Consider the following 22,118-nt stretch of genomic DNA (forward strand, 5'->3'; position numbering starts at 1 on the left):
AAGTTGAAGAGAGAGATGTCAAACCAGTTCGCGATGAAGGATTTGGGTGAGGAGAAGAAAATCTTAGGTATAAAGATTATCCGTGATAAAGTGGCTGGTACTCTGAAGCTTTCACAAGCGGAGTATGTTGAGAAGGTGCTTAAGCGATTCAATATGGATGAATCGAAGGCCGTAGGAACACCGTTGGTGGCTCACTTTAAATTGTCCAAGGAACAATCTCCCAAGAGCGAAAAAGAGAGAGAATATATGAAGAATGTACCTTATGTCACTACTACAATAAGTTAATCAGACGACAGATATTTGGAGTTGTGTGATAACCAGCCTCACTGTGGTCTAAACGAGTGTTGTGTGATTGAAAAATCACACAACGGTGATTTCACCATTGTGTGACAATACTTTGCTCAACAGAATACCTGTTTCCGTTGTGTGAATTCTGCGCAGGCATGTGCCTAGTATGGCATGCGCGGGGATGTGTCGACACATTCAAACAACAGAAGAAGGAATTCGCCGTTGTCTAAGATTCATAACACACAACAGATATAACACATTATTTGTTGTCTGAGATATGTAACACACAACAGATATTACTCATTCTTTGTTGTCTGAGATTAATAACACACAACTGAAGTGAAATTATCTCCCTTGTCTGTTGATTACTCAGACAACAGAGATGATTTCATTTCTGTTGTGTGTTATGAATCTCACACAACAGAACTTTGTTTTCTTTTGTTATTGTTTGTTAGTTCACACAACCACTATATTTGGTTAGCTGTGGTGTGAATATTGTAATCAGATTGGCTAATAGCCAATTACTGTTGTCTTAATTTTGAACTTGTTTACAGTCATACAATACATTGTTTTGTATTGTGTTGTATGAGACCAATGCTAGGTGAAATCATACAAAATCAATGCTAGAGATTATTACCAATGAACAATAATTTTATATTAATGCTAAAAGTAACTTTGATACATCAAAACAAACTCCAATCGATTCACTATATACAATTTTATAAGCATTTAAACATTTCATTGAACTAAGCCTTCCAATTTCATAAGCTATACAAGATTGTGTTCGATCCTCACCCACAAGCAATGCTGCAATACGAGCAATCCAATTTCCATCTTGTGCATCATTTGCTTGAGGATTCTGATGGAAAAGTTCATTATCTTGTGCAGCATTAGCTCTAGATTCATCTCCTACATGGAATCTTAGGCCTGAATCCACACCGAACTTGGATGCCAAGGACAGTTGCCTTTGCTACTGTGTCAACATCATATTTTTGCATAAAAAAAATAAAAAATAAAAAGAACATGGCAGAAACACAAACAAAGAAAGTTAGGTCCAGTTTCTAACTTTTGGCAGATGATCCATGGCTATGCGAACAGCTATAATACAACAGCAGCAAGAATTGAAACCAATAACTCTCTAGGTATACCATAAAAACCAGATAATAAGTAGGTGATACCTGACCAAAACAGAAAACTGAAACCAGGGGATAGCCATTCTCCATGGCTATGCGAACAAATCCACTTCTCGTCTTAAGGAATACTTTCTACAAAGTATGCAAAAGATGAGCATTAGACCTGTGAGCATTACTGTATAAGAAAAGTAAATAAAAATAGAGCTCAAAGCAACAAAGAAATAGAGAGTGACATTCTGGGGCGTAACATCAAAAAAAACATAAACCTCGCCTTCAAAAGAGAGAGTGAGCTCACTAGTCCTCGACAACAAGAAGAACTCATGCCCCAGACTTCCGCCTTATTACCAGCAATGATGTTGTCCCCATATATTCACAGCAAGTCTTCACTATCTGGCCAAGCTTGTAGCAGATCAAATCCAACAAATATATACTAATCAACAGTAAGTGCAATTATGACTATATAGAAACTTTGATGAAACTTCGATCAAATATGAAATAGAATATCCAAAACCTTTAGGAAAAATGAAGCACTGTGAGACTAGACTGTACCAACTCTCGGTTGGCAATCACATAAAACATTTAGGTCAGAAACTGAAATTAGTTTTAGAAGAACTTCTCAATCAAGACCAAAATGGATCTTAAATTTCTACTAAACTGTACTTTAATGTTAGTATATTAATGTTAAAGGCGAATAATGCTTTGATATTGATGATCAGATCAGACTGATCAAGTGATCAGTCAACATGATGCTCTACAGAGAGCTGAATTATCTTCCTTTTTAAAACTAGGATTTCTAAACTAATGCCGAACAAGCAACAACCAAGCAAAAAAAAAGTGTTTTAGTTGATATGAAAAGAAAATCACCTTTTTGGTTGTTTGTGAGTGCCAAACGTTTTCAGCAAATTTAAGAGAAAATGGGTCATCCCCTCTTCGGTCTGATCATAAAATAACTTGTACAGAAGTATGCGAGCCGTTTGAGGCTCCTTGGAGTCTTCTGGCAATGACTTGAGCACCAAATCTAGCATGCAAATCTGCAAGCAAGAAAAGTTGGTTAAGAAGTATATTGCAGGGCATAATTATAGAACATAGGCACGCCTGATTTGAAGAGTCAATTAATTCCATAGAAGCTTTAGAGTGGCAATTCAAAATTTGTCATTTGAATGGACATCAAAATGTAATTGTTCCTTTTAAAGTTCATCTTATTTCTCCATCATGTACACCAATATTCCTTGAGTAATTGGTACAAGGTAGCAACAGCAGTTTGAAATAACAAGTCAGTTTAGTACGTCAATGACAAAAAGTTTGCATGTAAAAAATTTTACACCATGCTTCCCAAATGTTTGCCTTTATGTAATTATGTTTAAGATATAGAGGAAACAAATGTAAGATATTGAAAAAGTTGTTAATCAGGTGAAATGTAATGTAAATTAACAAATATGACGACATTCAATGTGCGCACACACATGACTTAGGCAACCAGAAGTGTTACTGATTTGTGAATTTTAAATACCAAAGCATTTGTTTATTTAGCTTAGCAAAGAATATGCCTATAACATCAAAGCTAGTGAAAGAGTGTGCCCACCATTTCTTTCATCAGAGAACTAGCTGCAGACAGAAACTTGTACTCATGTGTTTCCTTCAACCCATCGAATACATAACGCCACTTCGAAATGACTAGTTGGAACATCGACTCATTCATTGAGGTTGCAATTGGTCCACATATATCACCTCTAAAGAATGTTCTATCAGCCTCTGTACCTGTGGGAACTTCAATTGTGTCTGCTTCAGCTCTTAGGCTTGGCTGTTACAGCATAGAAGATCCAGGTGAAAAATTAAAATGGTTGTCATGTCTTCATCTTTATTATGCTATATGTTTTTGTAAAAATTAAACTACAAGCATTTATGCATGGAAAGATAAGAACCTTAATTGGGAGAATCCCTATAATATGGAAAGAGTTTTAAAATCTTTTTGCTTGGTTACGATAAACCCCAATTTCAACCAACACCATTGGAGAATATTGTACACCCATGACAACCAGTAAGGTCAAAACAATGGCCATTTAGAGATAACCTATACTAATAAATCATCTTAGATATCATATCTCACCTTAGAAATTGAATGCCTGTGATATTGGAAAGAAGTAACGAACTGAGCAACCTGAAAGAAGATAATGACATCACTCTTCTGGATTGAGTGGTGTTCCTTTTCAATAGCCTGATGAATTGACTGCATCAAAACTGATACACATGTGGACAAATTAGTCAGAATATAATAACATGAACATGGATCTAGACAAAGAAACAAAAAAATGTAATAGAACCCAAAATGAAGCTCCATTGGCAATCACATAAGTGGCTGCAAGTCTTGTGCCTGCAAGTCTCGGTTTAGCATCATCCTGTAAAAACAATGAACAGCAGGATTGAAAAAATGCACCACAGAGTCTGAAATTTAATAATTCTCCAATTTAACAATAAAATGGGTAACTAGCCTTTGTAGATCGGAGTTTCAAGACCTGTAGCTAGGGGTTTAAACTTTCCAGATATAGCTCGAGTTGTATGTGGTTTGTACTTTGTACAAAAGAGCTGGTTTAAGCATGTTGGTACACAGTTTAGGTTGATGTAAATACCAAGATTAAGCATTAAATGTAATTATGCACCTTAAAACATCAAAAAGATGCACTGACCATAAAAAATTCTGCTGTTCTGTTGCTTGAAAGATTGAGTATATAGTTGATCTATTGAAAAATGTACAGCTTCAATAAAGACATCAGCTTTGCATAACTATAAAGCGTACCTCCCCAACTGTTAAAATTCCAATCAACGCAAGCAACCTCTGGCTTTGGCTGAGAACCTGATGCACTTCTTGGCAATAGCAGAAAGCACAGATTCCAAGGGACCCAACAACCTAAAGATGCAAAATTGACCCAAATGTACCGAAAACCAAAACCTCTCCAAATAGTAATTATTCGCTGAACCTGCAATCCATTGAATTCCTTAATAGAATCACAATAAAATATTGAAATTTAGCCAAAATAAACCTCCAAATTAATGAAAATAAAAATTGCAGAAACAACAAACTATTAGCAAGAAGAAAAGAGCTACTAGCAGTCCAGAGAAGCAAAATCAACAATGAAGAATTCTAAAGAGCACTGAACATGAAGCGAAATTCAGAAAAATATTCAAAGGATAGAGATGAAAGTGATACCAAATTCATGGTCGAAGAAGAAGGCCTGCTGCTTTGCACTCATTTCATCAAAATCATGAAACCCAAACCCAAATTTCTCATCAGCATTTCAAACTAGAATCAGAAACAACCAACTCAAAACCCCAATTCATACCAATTACCGTAATTTCCCAAAAACCCAAGTCACCAACTAAACCAAAATAGTCAAAAAGAAAAGCAATGAAGAACAAATCGGATAATTAGGAAGGATGGCCATGGAGACGGTTTCGACGAGTTTAGGGATTTTTTGCCTGACGGCTGAAATGACGAAGGCCATGGTTTCAGATTGAGAGACTGAGAGAACTTTCACGAGAAAGAGGGGTTTCGCGGAGAGAGAGAGAGGACGGTGAGAGAGATCAAAATTGGCCGCTTTAGGGTTTATGAGAGAGGACTGAGAGAGAACTGAGAGAGGACTGAGATTTAGGGTTTGAGAGAGAGGACTGAGATTTCGTTTCGTGTCAAGAGAGTGTCGAGAGAGAGAGAAAGTTTCGACTCGGAAGGCTCTGTTTTGTTTTTTTTTTCTTTTGGACAGCATGCGGCAATTTTTAACGTTCTCAAAAGTTATTGACACAACAGAAATATCACAAACTGTCGTCTGAGTGCAGCACTAAAAATCAAAATGTGAAATCATGGAGGGAAACATGGTGCCTTCAACATTTTGACTCAAAATGTTGCCGCCCAGTTCCATGTTCACACAACAGAAAATCTTAAATCTGTTGTACAATTACAACAACTTGCACTAGGCCTATCTAGGAGAAGACATTCAAGCAAGCTTCCTCAAACTTTGATGCTTAGTTTTTCAATCACACAACAGAAATAGTAAAACATGTTGTCCTAGTAGCCCAAATTTCGGTGTTCCAAGAGCCAACCAAGACTCCAAATTTAGGGAAATCTGCCGCTAAATTTTTTAAGACTCAGACGACGGACAATACTTAATTCCGTTGTGCAATGTAGTTCTGTTAAAAAAGTTATCACTTTGTTATCATTCGCACAACAGAATACGACTAAAACTGTTGTACAATAGAGCTTACTTAATCACACAACAGATGATTTCTGTTTCGTTGTGTGATTAGTGTTGTGTGATTAACTTTTTGTAGTAGTGTGTATCGGCAGTTGGATGCTTAATGTATGCTATGCTATGTACTAGACCCGATATTGCTCATGTAGTTGGAGTTGTGAGTAGGTACACGAGTAATCCAGGAAAGCATCATTGGGAGGCTGTGAAGTGGATCATGAGGTATCTTCGGGGTACTACTGATATGTCTCTTTGTTTCAAGAGAGGTAGTGCTGAAGTACAAGGATATGTTGATGCAGACTTGGCAGGAGATCATGATACTTGTCGGAGTATTACTAGTTATGTCTATACTGTGGGTGGTGCTGCCGTATCTTGGGTCTCAAATTTGCAAGGGCAAGTGGCCCTGTCTTCAACGGAGTTCGAGTATGTAGCAGTCTCAGAGGCTGGTAAGGAGATGGTGTGGCTAAAGAGTCTGTTGGAGGAATTGGGTAAAAAGCAAGAGAATTGTACCTTGCACAGTGATAGTCAAAGTGAAATTCACTTGGCAAAGAACCCTACTTTTCATTCAAGGACTAAACACATTCCTATGAAGTATCACTACATACGAGAACTCGTGGAGAATGAAGTGATGCAATTGTTGAAGATTCAAGGAAGTGAGAATCCTGCTGATATGTTGACTAAGTCTGTGCCAATAAGTAAACTAAAGCTGTGCTTGGCTTAAGTTGGTCTCCAAGTTCGAAGAAGGAGATGTTGGCTGTCATAATGGGTTTTGTGTTGCTATGATTGAAGAATATTGAAAAATGTTAGCTACTGGCGTAATCGGCTCCAAGTGGAAGATTGTTGGGTGTGTGGATCCGATTCCACATAGGATAAGGATTTGTTAATCCTTGATCAAAGAGGACTTTTGATTGTTTCCTACCTGCTTACATAATCCTACTTGGTAATGGTTTCTATGTCTATTGGGAATAGGTTTCCAATGTCTTATAGGGTCTGGTAAGATATCTATAAATAGGGGCATAGGTTGTAGTAGTAGATCAAGTCTTTGAAGCATTAAACAGAGAGAGCAAGTGAGGTCTTGAGAGTTGGTGAGAACTTCTTGTGAGAGACTCTTGTATTCTTGTTCATGTATTCTTCTTCTATAATGAAACCCAAGCAGCCCGGAGACGTAGGCAAAGTTCTTTGCTGAACCTCGTTAACAAGTTCATGTTTGTTTTCTCGATCGTTTATCTATATTGTTTTGCACTTGTCTGCTTCGATCCGCAAGAGGAATTCTAGGTCGAATTCATAACAGTCATTGGTATTGAATATATTTTTGGTCTGTCAAGTAAGGTTTTAGTTTTGGTTATGCTTCCTGATTGAATCTGCTTGTTCTTGCTTCACTCATTGATAGGAGTATTTCAAATGAGAAATATCGAGCATATGAACTTCAGAGTTATGACTGAAAGAGATGTGAAATGATAAGGGGAACTTCAGTTACAAGAATGTATTCAGTTACAATCATACATTCACAGTATGCTGCATATATTAAGGGTCTAACACAATTAAACACTATCAGAAAAATACTTTTGTGATTGAAATGATGTTTTCATTAAGTCAGTGTATTCTCCTTTCTTCCTCAGCGAGATTGCACGTTATAATCATTTCATTGAATTGTAATAAGATGTATGTACATTGTTTTCAATTTAATTTTATGGGGTGAAATGCATATTCTGCATATACTTCATATTAGAAATATATTTTTCCAGTAGCATTTTGTTTTTCTTAATTTCCATTTCTATTTCACAAATTGGTCTATATTTATTTGGACTCTTCGATCTCAGATTTTCTCAGTTCTTTGTTTCACCTCAAATGAAAAATGAAGCCATGGCAAGAGAGGTACAGGCTATAGATTCAGGTACATGTCGGTCCTTCTTAAATTATTGCTTAAAGTACTGTAAACAAACTCCTTATTTCCCAATATTGTATACAGAGTTTAACACGGTTCTGCAAAACGATTTTTGCCGCCTTCAACAACTTCAAGGCCATACATCCTCACCTGGTCACCCATTTAATAAATTTTCTAGGGGTAAAACTTGAATCCATTGTGTTTTCTTTTTTCTATTTCCTTTGTTTTAAAGGACGTGTTTTTGGTATGAAACTACATTGATTGGATGATGCAAAGGGAAAAAGGAAAAAGGATCAACTTGCAGGAACGAATACTAAAATTGTACAGAGACAATTACCACGGTGGGTTAATGAAGCTAGTTGTCATTGGTGGAGGTAAAAGTTATGTTTCCTTTTTTTTTTTTTTTTCCTTTTCTTTTCTTTTCTATGCTGTTTAGTTTTTACATTTGTCAAGGTTACTTAACAGATTAGGTGACCATGAAAATGATATTAACATATAGTTATATTCCATTCCACACAGTGTGCTTCAATTTTCCTTAATATTCCAATCAATCTAGAGCTTTTAGAAGGATATATTTATATACTGGGGGCTGCTGTTTTCGTGACAGTAATTTTGGGTTGTGTGAATCAATAGAGGTTGATATTTGAGTACAAAAGTCAGTAATGGTGTTGTGATGGTGATAACAGTGTTTTTGCCATAGTCTTTTGGTAAATATAGTTCAATTGTAGATGAGATTTTTGGTTCTATGGAAGATTAAGGTTGTAGTAAAGACGTAACTAATAACTTCTAGTTTGTTATTATTGATTGTAACAGTCCAAACTGCTGCAGAATCTCTCGATGTATTTTTTTTGAAAGAAATAGGTCAGCCCTTTCATTAGATTCAGCAAGCAGTACAAAAACGAAACACCCCTATGGGGTCGACAGAAAGCAATCGTTCCTTAGAACCTCATGACACCCTATTCTAGAAGAATAAAATCCCAAAAAATCCCGAGTACACCCACCTTTTAGGAAGTCTACGCACCATTATTCTGACAAAAATCAGAAACCTCGAAGCAGAGGATGACAAACCATCCTCCAAGCATAAATAACAACTAAGGCACTGATTTTTGCAACCCAAAAAGAAATTAAATTAAAATAGCAATAGAAGGTGGCAGACCACCTTCCACATTATCCTCTGCATCAAGAGACCCAAAATGGGCCCAAAACCCTGTCAAAATTAACCACCTCCAAGACCCAAGTTGGGTAAACCCTAGAGCCCAGCAAGCCAGTTTAGGAGAAACTCTAGCCTCCCCAACAATTTTGCCGTCGCTGTCATCCCAGCTGGCCCAGTAGGGCGAAATTGCTAAGGGCACCTCAAGCACTCCATCACAGCCGTGCAAGCTGCCGCCGCCACCGCCGTGGGTCACAACCCCAAGGGGATCAGATTCCAACCAGAAACCATCGCCGCCTCCCGACAAAGTACCACCTCCACCATCGAAGACCAGATACTCCGCCGTCATGAACCAGAGGCAACCCCCTGCACCACCACCATCGTCTGAATACAACGAGAAGATGGAGCAGAGAACGAAACGAACAGCTCGCCTAGGTTGTCATTTGGAGGCACATAGCCCCGCCACCAAGCCTTACCACCTCCAACAGAAGCAATCTGGCCACCGCGTCGGTCGCTACCACCACCATCAATCGACGGATCAAGAGCAGATCCATCATCACTAACAACAGGACTACCAAACCAGATCTGAACGATCACGATTCCAATCCCAATCCCACCAACATCAGCTAAATCGCCTCCCCAAACCGAAGATAGAGGAAGAAGAAGAGAGAAGCAAGCGAGAAGGTTGTCGCCGCCGCTCGCCGAAGAGAGGAGACGACGATATTTCTCTCGAGAGAGAGAGTCAGAGCCATCAATATTTGTAGATAGCTCCCAAACTTGATCAACAGCGAAAATAATCTCTCGATGTACTTGAGCACTGGGTTTTGGGATTGTTTGGAGATGTCAAAAAAATCCCCAAGTAAATCTGGAGTTCAAGGCAGAAGGTCCTATTTGGAAAGCTAGAAAACTTTACAGGCTAGAGGCCGTTGACGATGTTCATATACTCCATTTAGCATGGACACTTCCATGTCTTCGAGAACACTATTTGAAGAAACCAGAAGATTACTTGAGTCATCTGCTTGGGCATGGTAAGATAATTCATTATTTAACTTGTTTTATGGTAATGATTACCTCTGCAGATGGTAATTATTTAAGTAGTTTCATTATTTAACTTGTCTTCCAGATTGATTGAAGTTTACAATGAGCCTCATTCTGAGCACTATGTTTTGGGTTTTCCAGAGGGCAGGGGAAGTTTGCATTTCTATCTTAAAGCTAGAGGGTGGGTAACATCTTTAGATACCTGTTTGAGCGGGATGGACTGCTCTTCTGTGGCTTATATCTTTTGCATGGTCATATACCTCACTGACTTTGGATTGGAGAAGGTAGCAATCCTAATCCTATAATCTTTTGTTAGAAAGCTCAACTATTGGTTATCCCATCTTTTTTGTCAAAGCATGTCTAAACCATGGAACCAACCTTAGTTTGGGTTTTCTTTCCTACAAAACGTTGAACATAATGAGGTAAAAATTTCATTTACTGATCCACATATCTAATGAAGCGAAATTTCCTTCATTTTTGTCCCAAAACTGATCTTTACACCGGAGTAGATATCATCCCAAGCAATTATCATCCCAAACCCTTTTTCAAATCTATCAATCGTATCTTACAGGACCAAAAAAATTAACTCTCTCCAAATCTCTGTAATCGGCTATTTATAGGGACTCTGGGTTCGATCAAACATCTCTAATCTCAGTCGGAGATTCCCGGCTCAGCCGAAAGTCTCTGATTCGTGGCTTTGATTCCGATCGTGGGCTCTGAGATATGAGATTATGGGAGTCTCCAAGACTGTTTCGCCTGAAGATTAGAAGAAGAACCATCGAGATAAGGGCGGAGTTTCGGGAAAAAGTATTAATCTTTATCTTCTTCATGAATCTTTGTTGATCAAGGGTTTTTCCAGGTTTGGTTGTCAGTGATGTTCTGAATTCTAATATGATCTGTTTGTTTATTGATTTAATTGCTTGTTGTATGGTGAACAATTATTGTGGAAAATCATGGTTGACCTGAAGAAGTGTTTGTTTCCACCGTGCCCAGAATAACCCAATTGAAATCGGAGAAGCTCATCGAGAAGGGAAAATGGTCCGTACGGTACCTGAATATTTCCTCCTTATAACTTTTAGTACCTGAACTTCAAAAAATATCACTACGGTACCTGAGGTTCTTTGCCCGACCAAGGATTGGTGCATATGGCCGTTACCTCCGTTACGGAACTTGCCAACTGTCAATTTTTGAAGGGTATTTTCATCCCTTCATGTCTAAATCTTTTTTTTTTTTACTAAATATATTTTCCCTCTCTCTGCAATAATAATAATAATAATAAATCATTCTCTTCTTCTTCCTTTAGGACCTTCACCGAAACCAGTGATTTGATGAAACTTGTGAAGCATAAATTTTAGATTTGATTTTCTGGAAATTTTATGAAATTGGAATGGGGATTCACTACCAGAAAATTGATCATTTACGACGCACATTTTACGGCGTGCATTCAATGTGCGCCGTAAATGAGTATCAATTACGGCACACTTCTATGTAGGCCGTAAATGATGTATGAATTAGTTCATTTACGGCATGCTTTTGGAGTCCGCTGTAAATATCTCTTGTCATTCACGGCTTGCACAATATGCAGGCCTTAAATGAGTAATCTAGAGTCTTTTACGATGTGTTTGTGAAAACGCCGTAAAAGAGTTCGTGAATTTTGCGATTAGCACGGAAATTTTTAGCTTTTCCCTCCTTCCAGCTTTCCCAAATGCTAACTCGATAAGTGAACATGTTTCTTAAAAAAAAAAAAAAAAAGAACTAAGATGAGAGAAAAGGCAAGAACGAGCGGCGGAAGACGGTTTGCTCCTAATCTACATTGAGAAGAGTTGAAGAGCGGTCGGATCTACAAGATTGCAGAAGAATCGAACTTGCTCAAGACGATTGCACCGCTATCCACCGCTAGATCTAGAAAAGTTCCCAGCAAGATTGCACAATTTCAAGAATGGCCACCGCTTATTTCTGGGTATGATTCCTATATGTTATTCCTAGCAATAATTGGAAATTTTTGTTCTCTATTGTTTGATTTTGTTGAAATCTTAAACGACGCTCTCAAAGCTCAAACTGATAACCAACTCAAGAAGTCCCTCTTTGAACAACGGAGGTCCTCTTCTCGAAAATTCATCTTCATTCGCTTCTCGAAAAGTAGTATGTATGCCCATTTAGTTTTCATTTTGATTTGTTTTTGTTTTCAATGGTTAGGCGGTTGATTCAAGCAATTGATGAGATGACCCTTTGCAGCCGTGGCTTGAGTGAGTACCACACTACTTAATTTGTACTCTCCTTTGAATCTAGCGGTTTGGTTCAGATTACATTGTTTAATTTCTCAATTTTAACTATTGCAATCAAAAGATCCCGTACTTTTGTTATTAGTACTGATTTTGCATTTATAGATTTCTCTGTATTCCATTTGAAGAGATTGACTTGAAATCTCGGTATTCTTTTACTAATAAATTGCTTGATTGAACTGTTGCTGCTCATTTATACCTAGCTTTGAAGTCATTAGTTTGCAAACCATTTCAAATGTACAGCATCTAGCTACATCAAACAGATATATGTAATCTTTCATAGTTTTTTCAGCACAAAAGAAAATTCTTTTTTGGAAACAGTTTCGATCATCCAAATGGAACCTTATGTTTTCCTCCAACTCTCTCTCTCTCTCTCTCTCTCTCTCTCTCTCTCTCTCTCTCTCTCTGAAAGGTGTATCAAGATAAGTTCGATCATAGTTGGGAAATTCAGAGGTTGATATCCTACAATATTTACAATTCGTGGCCTTTCTTTTCAATCTAGAGGTAAAGAAAGATTTGTGTACCTTAGAATTCTCTCTCTTCCTTTCTTGATTTTTTAATATTTCTTTTGTGTTTGGGGACTGCAGATTGTATAGGATGGAGTTTCTCCAGTGAGAGTACTTATCTTAGAATGAATATATGTGTATTGCTATGTTGCATTTATCTTAGACTAGTCTAAGAGTGAATATATGTGTATGGAAATATGCACTTGCTTTCAAAGGCCAGATTGTTTGTGCCACCATATTGATATAAGCTTGTCTTTCTTTCCAAATACTCATTTGGCAACAGGTCACGTATATGGCAGCTAGCTCTTTAATTAGTAAATTCTCACTATAGCCAATAATGAAACACAAAGTCTGAGAGTGCCTTATCTTTAATTAGTATATTCCCTACATACAAAGTCTGAGACGTCCAGACTTAAGTTTAATTACTTTGTGTTTCTTTAATTAGTATATTCCCTGCATACAAAGTCTGCATACAAAGCTAGCTCTTTAATTAGTAGATACAAAGTCTCCTCTCTGCCTCTATTTGAAGTCTAGACGTCTATTTGATATTCATTCTTAGGATTTCCTTAGTAGAAATTATGGGGGTTACTGTATATTAATTGAGAAGTATTAATTAATCAACCATTATTTAAGGTGCTAATTTTCTTTCTTTTCCATGTTTCCTTTCCTAACTATCTAGAGAACTAGTCATAGCAATTGGTCAGCCTTTTAAAATCATGGGGAGAATCTAAGTAGGGAAGACGTCCAGACTTCAAATAGATGCAGAGAGGAGACTTTGTATTGTAAGTGACTTATCTTTTTCCTATATGTTTTGTTGTTTTAAATATTTGTGATAGCATTGATGTCTTTAGCACTAGTCCTAGCAATTGCAGGTTCTGTTTATATCCTTGTCCTATAGTGATCAATTTGTTGAGGTCATAATATCAAAATAACAGTCATAATTAATATGTGCTTACTTATTCCATAGAAGCAACAAAGTGAAACGCCGGATGCAATATCAAGGTCTGATGTTTGCCTTTGTGCCTATGAAGCAAAGCAGAAGAAGGGGTCAACTGAGGAAGCTATGGATTCAGAAATAGTGGTAACAAGCATCTACAGTAAAATGTTTTTGTTCAAAGTATATAATATATATATATATATGTACTATTCTTACATTATTACCTCCCTGCTCAATTTTGTCTTAGCCTTTGAATTACATAAATATTCTAAGCACTGATCTTGCTATATATTTGTTCATTGATAATGTGATGAAAACTTTGTGCTTATGTATTTAGTTATGTATTCTTTATATATGTAGAAACAAGTGAAAAAGTACAAGGAAGAAGAAGAAACAGTTTCTAGACTGTCTTCTATAAAGAATGATGCTGTTGCAAAAGTACTTGGTCCAGATCCACGAGGACGAGTAAGAGGGTATGGGTTCGGTGCACTACCTTCAAAAGTCGATGCTCAATCACATGTAAGTAATAAAGTCACAATGTTAGAGAATGCTCTTGCTACTCAAACACAAGTGGTAGACAAATTGCAAGAGATGGTGAGAGGCCTTTGTGCTCGGCTAGACCAAGGAGGAAATAACAATGTAAGTTTTGACTTGCATTAGTCTCAGTACATATCTTACCTCTTTTTGACACATTTAATTAGACTATTGACTGTTTTTTTTTTTTTTTCACTAAAGGAACACACTATTGCACAACAATCTGCTACTGAGATTGGAAATAGAAAACGTAAAGAAAATCCAAGTGTTACAAATACTGGTAGTGATATAGCACAGAGCAAACAGAAAGATGCAAGTGTTAGAAGTTCTTATAATGAGACAGAAAATGGCAGCCCAATGCAGCAAAGTTTTAATGGAAAGAAACAACTTTCTGGATTAGTTAACCCAAAAATAGTCCACAAGACAGATTTGGGGAAATAAGTGCAGTTGTTAAGTTGGTTTGCTAAAGAAGAAGATCAAAAGATCCACAAGTTGAGGTGCATCATGTTCCTCTTGGCCATGATTGTTGGAAAGTATCGGTGCATAAAGTTTTTCATGATATAGCCTTGTATCGCCCAACAAGCGAGTTTAGTAAACTTTATGCATCCACAGGAAGTATGATTGCATGGCCTATCAAGTACATCAAAGTGAATTAGGCATTTTGGAGGTAATTACTTCTATTTGCTTATGATGCATGAATTGTTGAATTAGAACTTTAGCTTCATGTGTTTTCCTTGAATGAAAATTATATTTCATTGCTCTCATTGTGTTTGTTTTGGTTATGCAGGTAAAAGTTGGCATCAAACATAATATGAAGATGTTCAAGAGGCCACAGCATAGATCACTATAGATTTATCTTTTGCAATTAACAAAGACAATTCTAATCTAAGGTGGTCTCTAATAATCTAGAATGTTTTATATTTTAGCATGGTGATGATAGACTGTTGGTTTAATTAAGTTGTTTTTATATAGTACTAGTGTTGTTGGCATATTCATTTATATTTGGTAATGTGATACTTGCAGTTTGTTATCTCTCTTTTTATCTCAATAAATTGTATAGATTTATTTAGATTTTGAAATGGTATCACAAAATTTACAGGAAAAAAAAATCGGTGCAAATATTACACGCCGTAAATATATCATACGACCACATTTACAGCGTGCTTGTTAATCAATCACGGCGTGCTTCTGATATCAATTACAGCGTGCTTTCTTATTTCAAAATTGAAATAAAAAGTCTCTAAAACCCTTTTACGGCGCTCATTTTTGGCTTTTACAGCGTGCTTCTGAGATCAATCACGGCATGCTTTTGAGATCAATTACGGCGCACATATTTCGTCATTTACGGCGTGCTTTATATATTTCAAAATCAAAATTAAGAAGTCTAAAACCCTTTTACGGCGCTCTTTTATGTCTTTCACGGCGTGCTGGGAGGGTCTTTTACGGCTTGCTCAAAAAACGCCGTAAAAGAGTTTTGTCTTTTACGGCATGGCCATTTACGGCGCGTTTTTGTGTGCTGTAAATTGTCTTTTACGGTGCTCTTTGTGGGCCATAAAAGACCATTTTTCTGGTAGTGATTACTTTTGTTTCTGTGTATTGATTTAATAGAAATGTGGTGGTGTGTTTTGGTTTCTGGGTTTTGATTGATTTCAGTTCTGGGTTGTTTTTGTTTCTCAAAATTGCATCTTGGATCTTTGATCTGGAAAGAGGAAGAAAGAAGAACAGAGAGAGAGAGCTAAGGTGAACTGTTTGATCTGCATCTTGGATCTTTGATCTGCTTCTTGGATTTCAGCCTCCGATGAACTGTTTCTTTTCCTCTTGGGGGTTGATTCTGTCAATGAGCTAGTTCTTCGATTTGGCTCTGGAATTTATGTTCTTTACGACCTTGACGCCATTTTCGTCTTGCTAGATTTTCTTCGGCGTCGGAATCGCCGCCGCCATTGAGAACAGGGCGGCGTTGAAAGTGGTGACCCGAATAGGCCTGGACTTCTCAGTTTCCGACCTGCCCAGCTGGCCGTTTGGGTGAACCGTCGCCGACGAAGACCCGTTGGAAGTGGGTTTGTGCTCGAATTGGGACTTGGAGTTCGTTTTCCAGAACCGTTTGATGACGACTTTGTTCCGGGACCGGCGGCGGGACGGCCACCGAAGACGGGAGCAGAGGCAGCGGAGGTTTCTGAGCATTGCAGGCGAAATGGGTTGGGGTCAAAAATGGGTCTTGGGTTGTACGTGGGTTAGTTGGGGGAGGAGAAAAGATGGAGTCTTTTGCAGAGATGAAGAAGAAGAAGACACAAAAGTCTCTGGGGTTGAGGAGTTGGGTTTGGCGTGAATTTGATGGAGGATTAATTAAAAAAAAAAAAAAACAAAACAAAAAAAAATATAAGGAAAAAAGAATAAAGGGTAAACTTGTCATTTTAAGATCAAAATTGCCAGCTGGCAAGTTCCGTAACGGAGACAACGGCCATATGTACCAATTATCGGTCGGGCAAAGAACCTCAGATACCGTAGTGATATTTTTTGAAGTTCAGGTACCAAAAGTTATAAGGAGGAAAAATTCGGGTACCGTATGAACCATTTTCCCCATCGAGAAATTGCATGGGGTGTATTGTATTTGGATTTGTGCAGATTTTTTTTAAATGACAGACTCTTTAGAAAGTTGATAGACTGCTATTGATTTCTTAAAACCATTGATTTTAACAACAGACTTTTTATTGATTCTTGAAAATCTATATACTTTATTATGAATGACTTCTATAGATTTCTAATAAATAAAAATAAAAAACAAAAAACACAATCAATGCAGTCCAAATGCAAAGCAAGATGATAACTCGTTGCCTCTTCAATGGTCAAGTATCTTCTAGTAGAACTTGACTCAAATGAATGATTATTACTCTGTCTAGCTAGTTTGTTCTCATTTCTAATCTCCCAATCAACTTAAATATATAATATAGATCCTTGATGTTTATGGTTAATTATTCTCATCAATTTTGTTTTCACCTATTAACATATATCATAAAAATATTGATCAATGTCTTGATCTATAATCAATCAATCGAAATTCAATTGTTCAAGCTTTACTTGAACCATGATATAAATTCAAATCGATGAGAATAATTAATAAGACAAAACCCAGTATTTCATAGCGACACTATTCAAGGTTTTAGGGGTAGCTAGACCACAATATTTGGGTTTTAGGGTTTCATAAATTATTTTTTATTGCTATTAGGGTTCCAAGTATCACAATTGAACAAAAAAAAAATTCACATTCAACAACTACAATGAACATGTTGGTATAAAAAAATATGGGCTAAATACTGTTTAGTCCCTGAACTTTTACCCAAAAAACACTTCAGTCCTTAGCCTTCTAATTTCACACGTTTAGTCCTTATACTCTCAGAATTTGGACCAATAGGTCCATTCCATTACTCTCCGTCCAAAATCTGTTAATGTTGCTGACGTGTCAATTTTTCAGCACAAAAATGTCTACTCTGCCCTCACTTTTTTTTTTCCTTTTTTTTTTTTTTCTTTTTATCTCTTCTTCTTCCTTCTTCCAGCTCCATGATCCGCAACTTCAAACTCAAATCCAGCATCTCCTTCCCAGTCTACATCTACCTCCGCACCTCATCGTCTCCTACCCAAATGGTGTTCATGAGCAGAGTCGCCTCCACTCTCAATTAAAAATTCCAATTGATACAAGACAAATAACAATTCAAGACCCATTCATGGACTCTGAACCTAACACATTCTAAAATCTGGACATGGGCCATCACAAAAACTTCAAATTAAACTTCCAAAATCAACTAAAAAAAATTCTAATTCCAGAATTTATCAACTAACCTAACTTCTAACCAAGATCAGAGCTTGACCATTCAAATCAAACACACATGCCAATCAGACTCACTTGAGTGCTCTTTTTCCAGAGCAAAGCCGCCGCCGTGGGCCTATAGATCGGTCATGGCCTTGGGGTTGGGCTTGGAATGGCTTTGAGGATGAAGAAGAAGTCCCTTTGAAGTCGAGCCAGTGCCTCACAGACGACGGATCTAGCTACCTCGTTTCTGAGACAAAATAGCTCTTTGGCCGACTTTGTCGGGAATTAGAGTGATGGGTCCGAAAGGTATTTCTCTGGCTTTGGGATTCCAGCTTCGGGAGCAGGGAGGGAGGGAAAATCTGACCGTGAGAATCAAAATCAAAGCAAAACCCATCAAAGGAGACCCATAAATTCAAGATCTTTGTCACACAAAGTGCAAAATTGAAGGAAAAGAAGGTTTTACAGAAGATGATGTCGGAAGTCTACCAGAAATGAAAGCTGATTCAAATGGTATCATGAAGAGGTGGCCATCGCATACACAGTTTCTTTCTCGAACAGCGCGTTACCGTCGATTCTAGTCCGGCGCTATGGTCCCAACCACCTTCGCAAGGCTAATGTTGGTCGGAGATCGCCGTGTCAAGGTGGGGATTGGGAAAGGGACTCTGGACTTTGGGGCTAAGCGAGAGGGGATGGCATGGCTCCTCAGAGGATTGAAGAAGATTTAGTTGATGAAGAAAGAAAGAAAAAGAGTTTCGTGAACTCACGAAGAGATAAACAGAAAGAGAGAAGAAATAAAAAAAATATAAAAAAAGGGCATAATAGACATTTTAGTGTCAAATAATTATCACATCAGCAACATAACGGAAATTTTAGATGGAGAGTAACGGAATGGACCTATTGGTCCAAATTCTGAGAGTACAAGGACTAAACGTGTGAAATTAGAAGGCTAAGGACTAAAGTGTTTTTTGGGTAAAAGTTCAGGGACTAAACAGTATTTAGCCCAAAAAAATATTGATATCATGAAAGATTAGAGAAAAGATAAGAAGAAACAAGAAAGAGAGATGATAGATAAACAATCTCTTTGCCCGCAGAGAGAAAACTTTGATAGATTTAAAAAAAAAAAAAAAAAAATCTTTGATAGCCTTTTCAAATCTTTGGTCTAGTGGCTAGAAAATTATTGGAATTTGGTATGTACAGTTAACACTATAAAGTCCATGATTATCCTTGATTTTCTAATTCCATAAGTATGAATGAAATTTTGAATACCTCTAAACTTTTATTCATTTTTAGAAGTCCTAATTGAATACCCCTAGATTTTGGTGGAATTCATAAAATCTTTAAAAATCCTAATCGAATACCCCAAGATTTTCATGAACTGCTGAAAATCAATCTATATTGAATACACCCAGACTTTTAAATTCCATAAATTTCTTAAAAAGTTCCACTAATTCCATATACAATACACCCCCCTGCATTTGCCTAATCTACTAGGAGCTATCGAAGAGGAGGAATGAGGATATCCATTTGATCAAGGTTGAGTGCTTCATTCTGTGTAGATGCTATTATGGATCGGAAGTTTAGTTAAGTAAAGGGTATTGCGTTTAATTGGATAATGGTAATTGGTAAATGCTTCTAAAGACTATAACTTTAGGGTGTGATTATTATTATTATTATTATTATTTTAAAGTTGCCCATTGGGCGATAATATCATTCAACTCAAGCTACAATAAGCCGTTACATACCTTTCCGCTGCCATGTATAGACAGACAAGAAGATAGTGATAGTACCCACAGTGGTACATAGACAATAGACCTACTCATTACACATTGAAATACGTAGATAGTGGAAATACTCATTCGGTACTACTCCAGAGGCGCTAGAGGTACATAGAGTGCACCCAAAAGGTGCAATAGTGTCCTAAAAGGAATTATTGTAAAAGACAAAAGTTAAAACATAGAAAAGACCTAGGGCAACAACCCCAGCCCACAATACGAAGCCCAAGAGCCCCAAATGGAAGGGTTCCAACTCAGAGCCCATCAAGCTAGCTTGGTCCAGGCCCAACAGCTCCAAAACGCCATGTTGTACGAACCAAAACCAGCGCCACTGTTCGCCTGACCCGAGCTGCCACGACCAGAGCCTCCACAGTCGTCGCCGCCACGATCCCACATCGCTACGACTCCAACCGCCCCGCCTCACGCCGCCACAAACTCACACCTTTCAGACCCGATTCAGAACCATGCCATTAAGACTCGATTCAGAATCACGCCGCCGGTCTTGATTAGCACGAGCCCGCCACCGGTTATTATTCTTTGTATTTAGTCTTGGATTTATAATTGAGATAATGACCACTTACCCACAAAATACCAAAATACATCTCATACACTCCACCAACTTATTTTTATCCCCATTCACACAATAATTTTTCCTTTTTTCTCCCAACTATTCTTTTCACTTAATGTTTATACCATTAGTACCCTTCATTCTCTCTCACTCTCCGATCCTTGCATATTACGATTAATTTGAACAGTTTTATTTCCCTCTCCTTTTTCCTTTTGATGAAACGTGGTGGGCCCATCTTGAATTTATTTGTCTAGACTATAATTGCAGTTCAAATTCATCCTCTATTCGAAGGAAACAGTTAAGTTTTCACTATTCATAATTTCGATCATAGACATATTAGAATTCATTGCTATTTGCAAAAACACAAGTAAAGAGTTAGCTGAAGAAAAAAAGAAGCTGAGAAAGTTAAAAGATTACAGGTCAAGACTTAAAAGAGAAACTCCCGATTATTGAGATATTATCTTCATAGTTCAGAAAAGAATATACAAAGTTGAAAAATCAGATTGAATCTTGAATATATTCTCCGAGAGGAACAAAAACCTCTTGATTATTTGAGCATTGGTTAGATCCGCACATCACTGGTATCAAAGCTTGCAAAGAGCTCAAAAGGGGAATCCCCAATGGGGACAATGTCTGAATTAATATTAGAGAAGTTGAATTTTCTACTAAAATCTTCTGATGAGAAATATTAGAACCTGATACAAGAGCATCTAGATAAAGTACCAGATATAATCGCCCAATTAGAAAAATTGGAGCACAAAATCGATTATATCAAAGAATTTCCTAAAAGGGAAGAAGAATAGCTAACAAGTGTTGGCAGAAAAATCAATGAACAGTGAGAAATGCTAGATTCTATGAAAAATATACTGAAGGATAAGAAAAAGCCTCCAGTAAAATCAAAGAAAGCTAATGGATTCAAACCATTAGAAAAACCCTAGAAGAATCCTACGCCAAGCATGATTTTTCTAGAACCTTCTACTAGTCTGACTAGTATCAGGTATGAAAAACCAAAACACTTGGTAGCAAGAGATGTCAAGATGATGAGCATCTTTGGAAAAAAGAAAGGAGTACAACTCCTAAATGCAGAAGAATTTGAATATAATGAAATTGAACAGGAGGTAAAAAACTCCGCAATTCCAAAGTTAGATTTTAAACAAATCTACAAAAGGGGAAAGTTTGAATTGATGGACAGCCATCACTTCAAATTATTGGAATTTACAACCCCTCTACAACAGGAGAAACAGATCTTTTAATGATCACTCCTGAGGAAGTTGCTAGAGCAAAGGCAAAAAAATATCAATTTATGCATATTGGAGTAGTCCAAGTAGGCATAAAACTACTTGCCCGAAAAGGCATAAACTGTTCAGTTCTATGTGTTTTACAAGATAATAGACTAACAGATTTTCAAGCTAGTCTATTGGGAACACTTGAAGCATCTTTATGCAATCAAGTGGCATATTTCAACTGTTTCCCAAACTTCTCAACCAGCTTGAAAGATGCAGCTCACTGTCTGAGACTGAGAGTCAAAACAGATGGCATATCGATGAAAAAGGATATGCAAGAACTCGCTCTAGTATACATAATATACTATAAACTGACGAGTACCACAGTAGAACCCAAGACAAGGATATCAAATATCCCTGGTCTTACTACTGGATTCCTCACCAGTCAGAAAAACCATTCTCATCAACATATTCACAAGGTTACTTGGAATGAAGTAACTTTTGCTCTTGAATGGAAATTATCTGGTCCAAAGAAACCACCAGAAAGTGCCAAAGCGGCAATATATGAAAGCAGAAAGACTGGAGATATCAGTCTAAAATTCGACGATCACAGAAAAAGTGACGTGTGTCCTGAAAATGTTAGGATAAACAAAAATCTTCTTAGAAGAAGCTACAGCACTAGAGAAGCTAGTGTTAGTGGTACCAAACTCACTGTTGAAGGACCAACATATCCTATTACCGAAGAATTTTAGAAGCTGA

General features: G+C 37.3%; 1 protein-coding gene and 1 long non-coding RNA gene across 17 annotated transcripts; one reads left to right on the top strand and one right to left on the bottom strand.

Moving 5' to 3' along the window:
- Positions 1 to 918: 918 nt before the first annotated feature.
- LOC112202357 lies at positions 919 to 5,149 on the bottom strand. Of its 13 annotated transcripts, none has more exons than XR_005810573.1 (7): positions 4,627 to 5,149; positions 4,216 to 4,396; positions 3,529 to 3,817; positions 3,004 to 3,222; positions 2,286 to 2,452; positions 1,717 to 1,811; positions 919 to 1,553 (listed from the first exon to the last, which is right to left on the bottom strand). XR_005810573.1 is itself a non-coding variant. In XM_040519371.1 (6 exons), exons 3-6 carry the CDS (start codon positions 3,757 to 3,759, stop codon positions 1,792 to 1,794), a joined length of 633 nt encoding a protein of 210 aa, XP_040375305.1. In that variant the 5' UTR covers positions 3,760 to 3,817; positions 4,216 to 4,396; positions 4,627 to 5,149; the 3' UTR covers positions 919 to 1,791. The 13 variants fall into 13 exon arrangements, 3 of the variants coding, with proteins under 3 accessions (XP_040375305.1, XP_040375307.1, XP_040375306.1); XR_005810574.1 differs by having other exon boundaries at positions 1,688 to 1,811; XR_005810572.1 differs by having other exon boundaries at positions 919 to 1,261; positions 1,467 to 1,553; positions 1,717 to 2,452.
- Positions 5,150 to 10,027: 4,878 nt separating this feature from the next.
- Positions 10,028 to 14,973, top strand: LOC112202270. Of its 4 annotated transcripts, XR_005800615.1 has the most exons (10): positions 10,029 to 10,591; positions 10,726 to 10,926; positions 11,036 to 11,692; positions 11,929 to 11,978; positions 12,427 to 12,518; positions 13,200 to 13,302; positions 13,488 to 13,601; positions 13,818 to 14,096; positions 14,193 to 14,658; positions 14,779 to 14,973. It is a non-coding gene; the product is annotated as an uncharacterized LOC112202270 (long non-coding RNA). The 4 variants fall into 4 exon arrangements; XR_005800614.1 differs by having other exon boundaries at positions 10,028 to 10,591; positions 10,726 to 11,692; XR_005800616.1 differs by having other exon boundaries at positions 10,028 to 10,539; positions 10,726 to 11,692.
- Positions 14,974 to 22,118: the final 7,145 nt, after the last annotated feature.

The sequence above is a fragment of the Rosa chinensis genome, chromosome 5, assembly GCF_002994745.2.
Source record: "Rosa chinensis cultivar Old Blush chromosome 5, RchiOBHm-V2, whole genome shotgun sequence".
Taxonomy (NCBI): Eukaryota; Viridiplantae; Streptophyta; class Magnoliopsida; order Rosales; family Rosaceae; genus Rosa; species Rosa chinensis.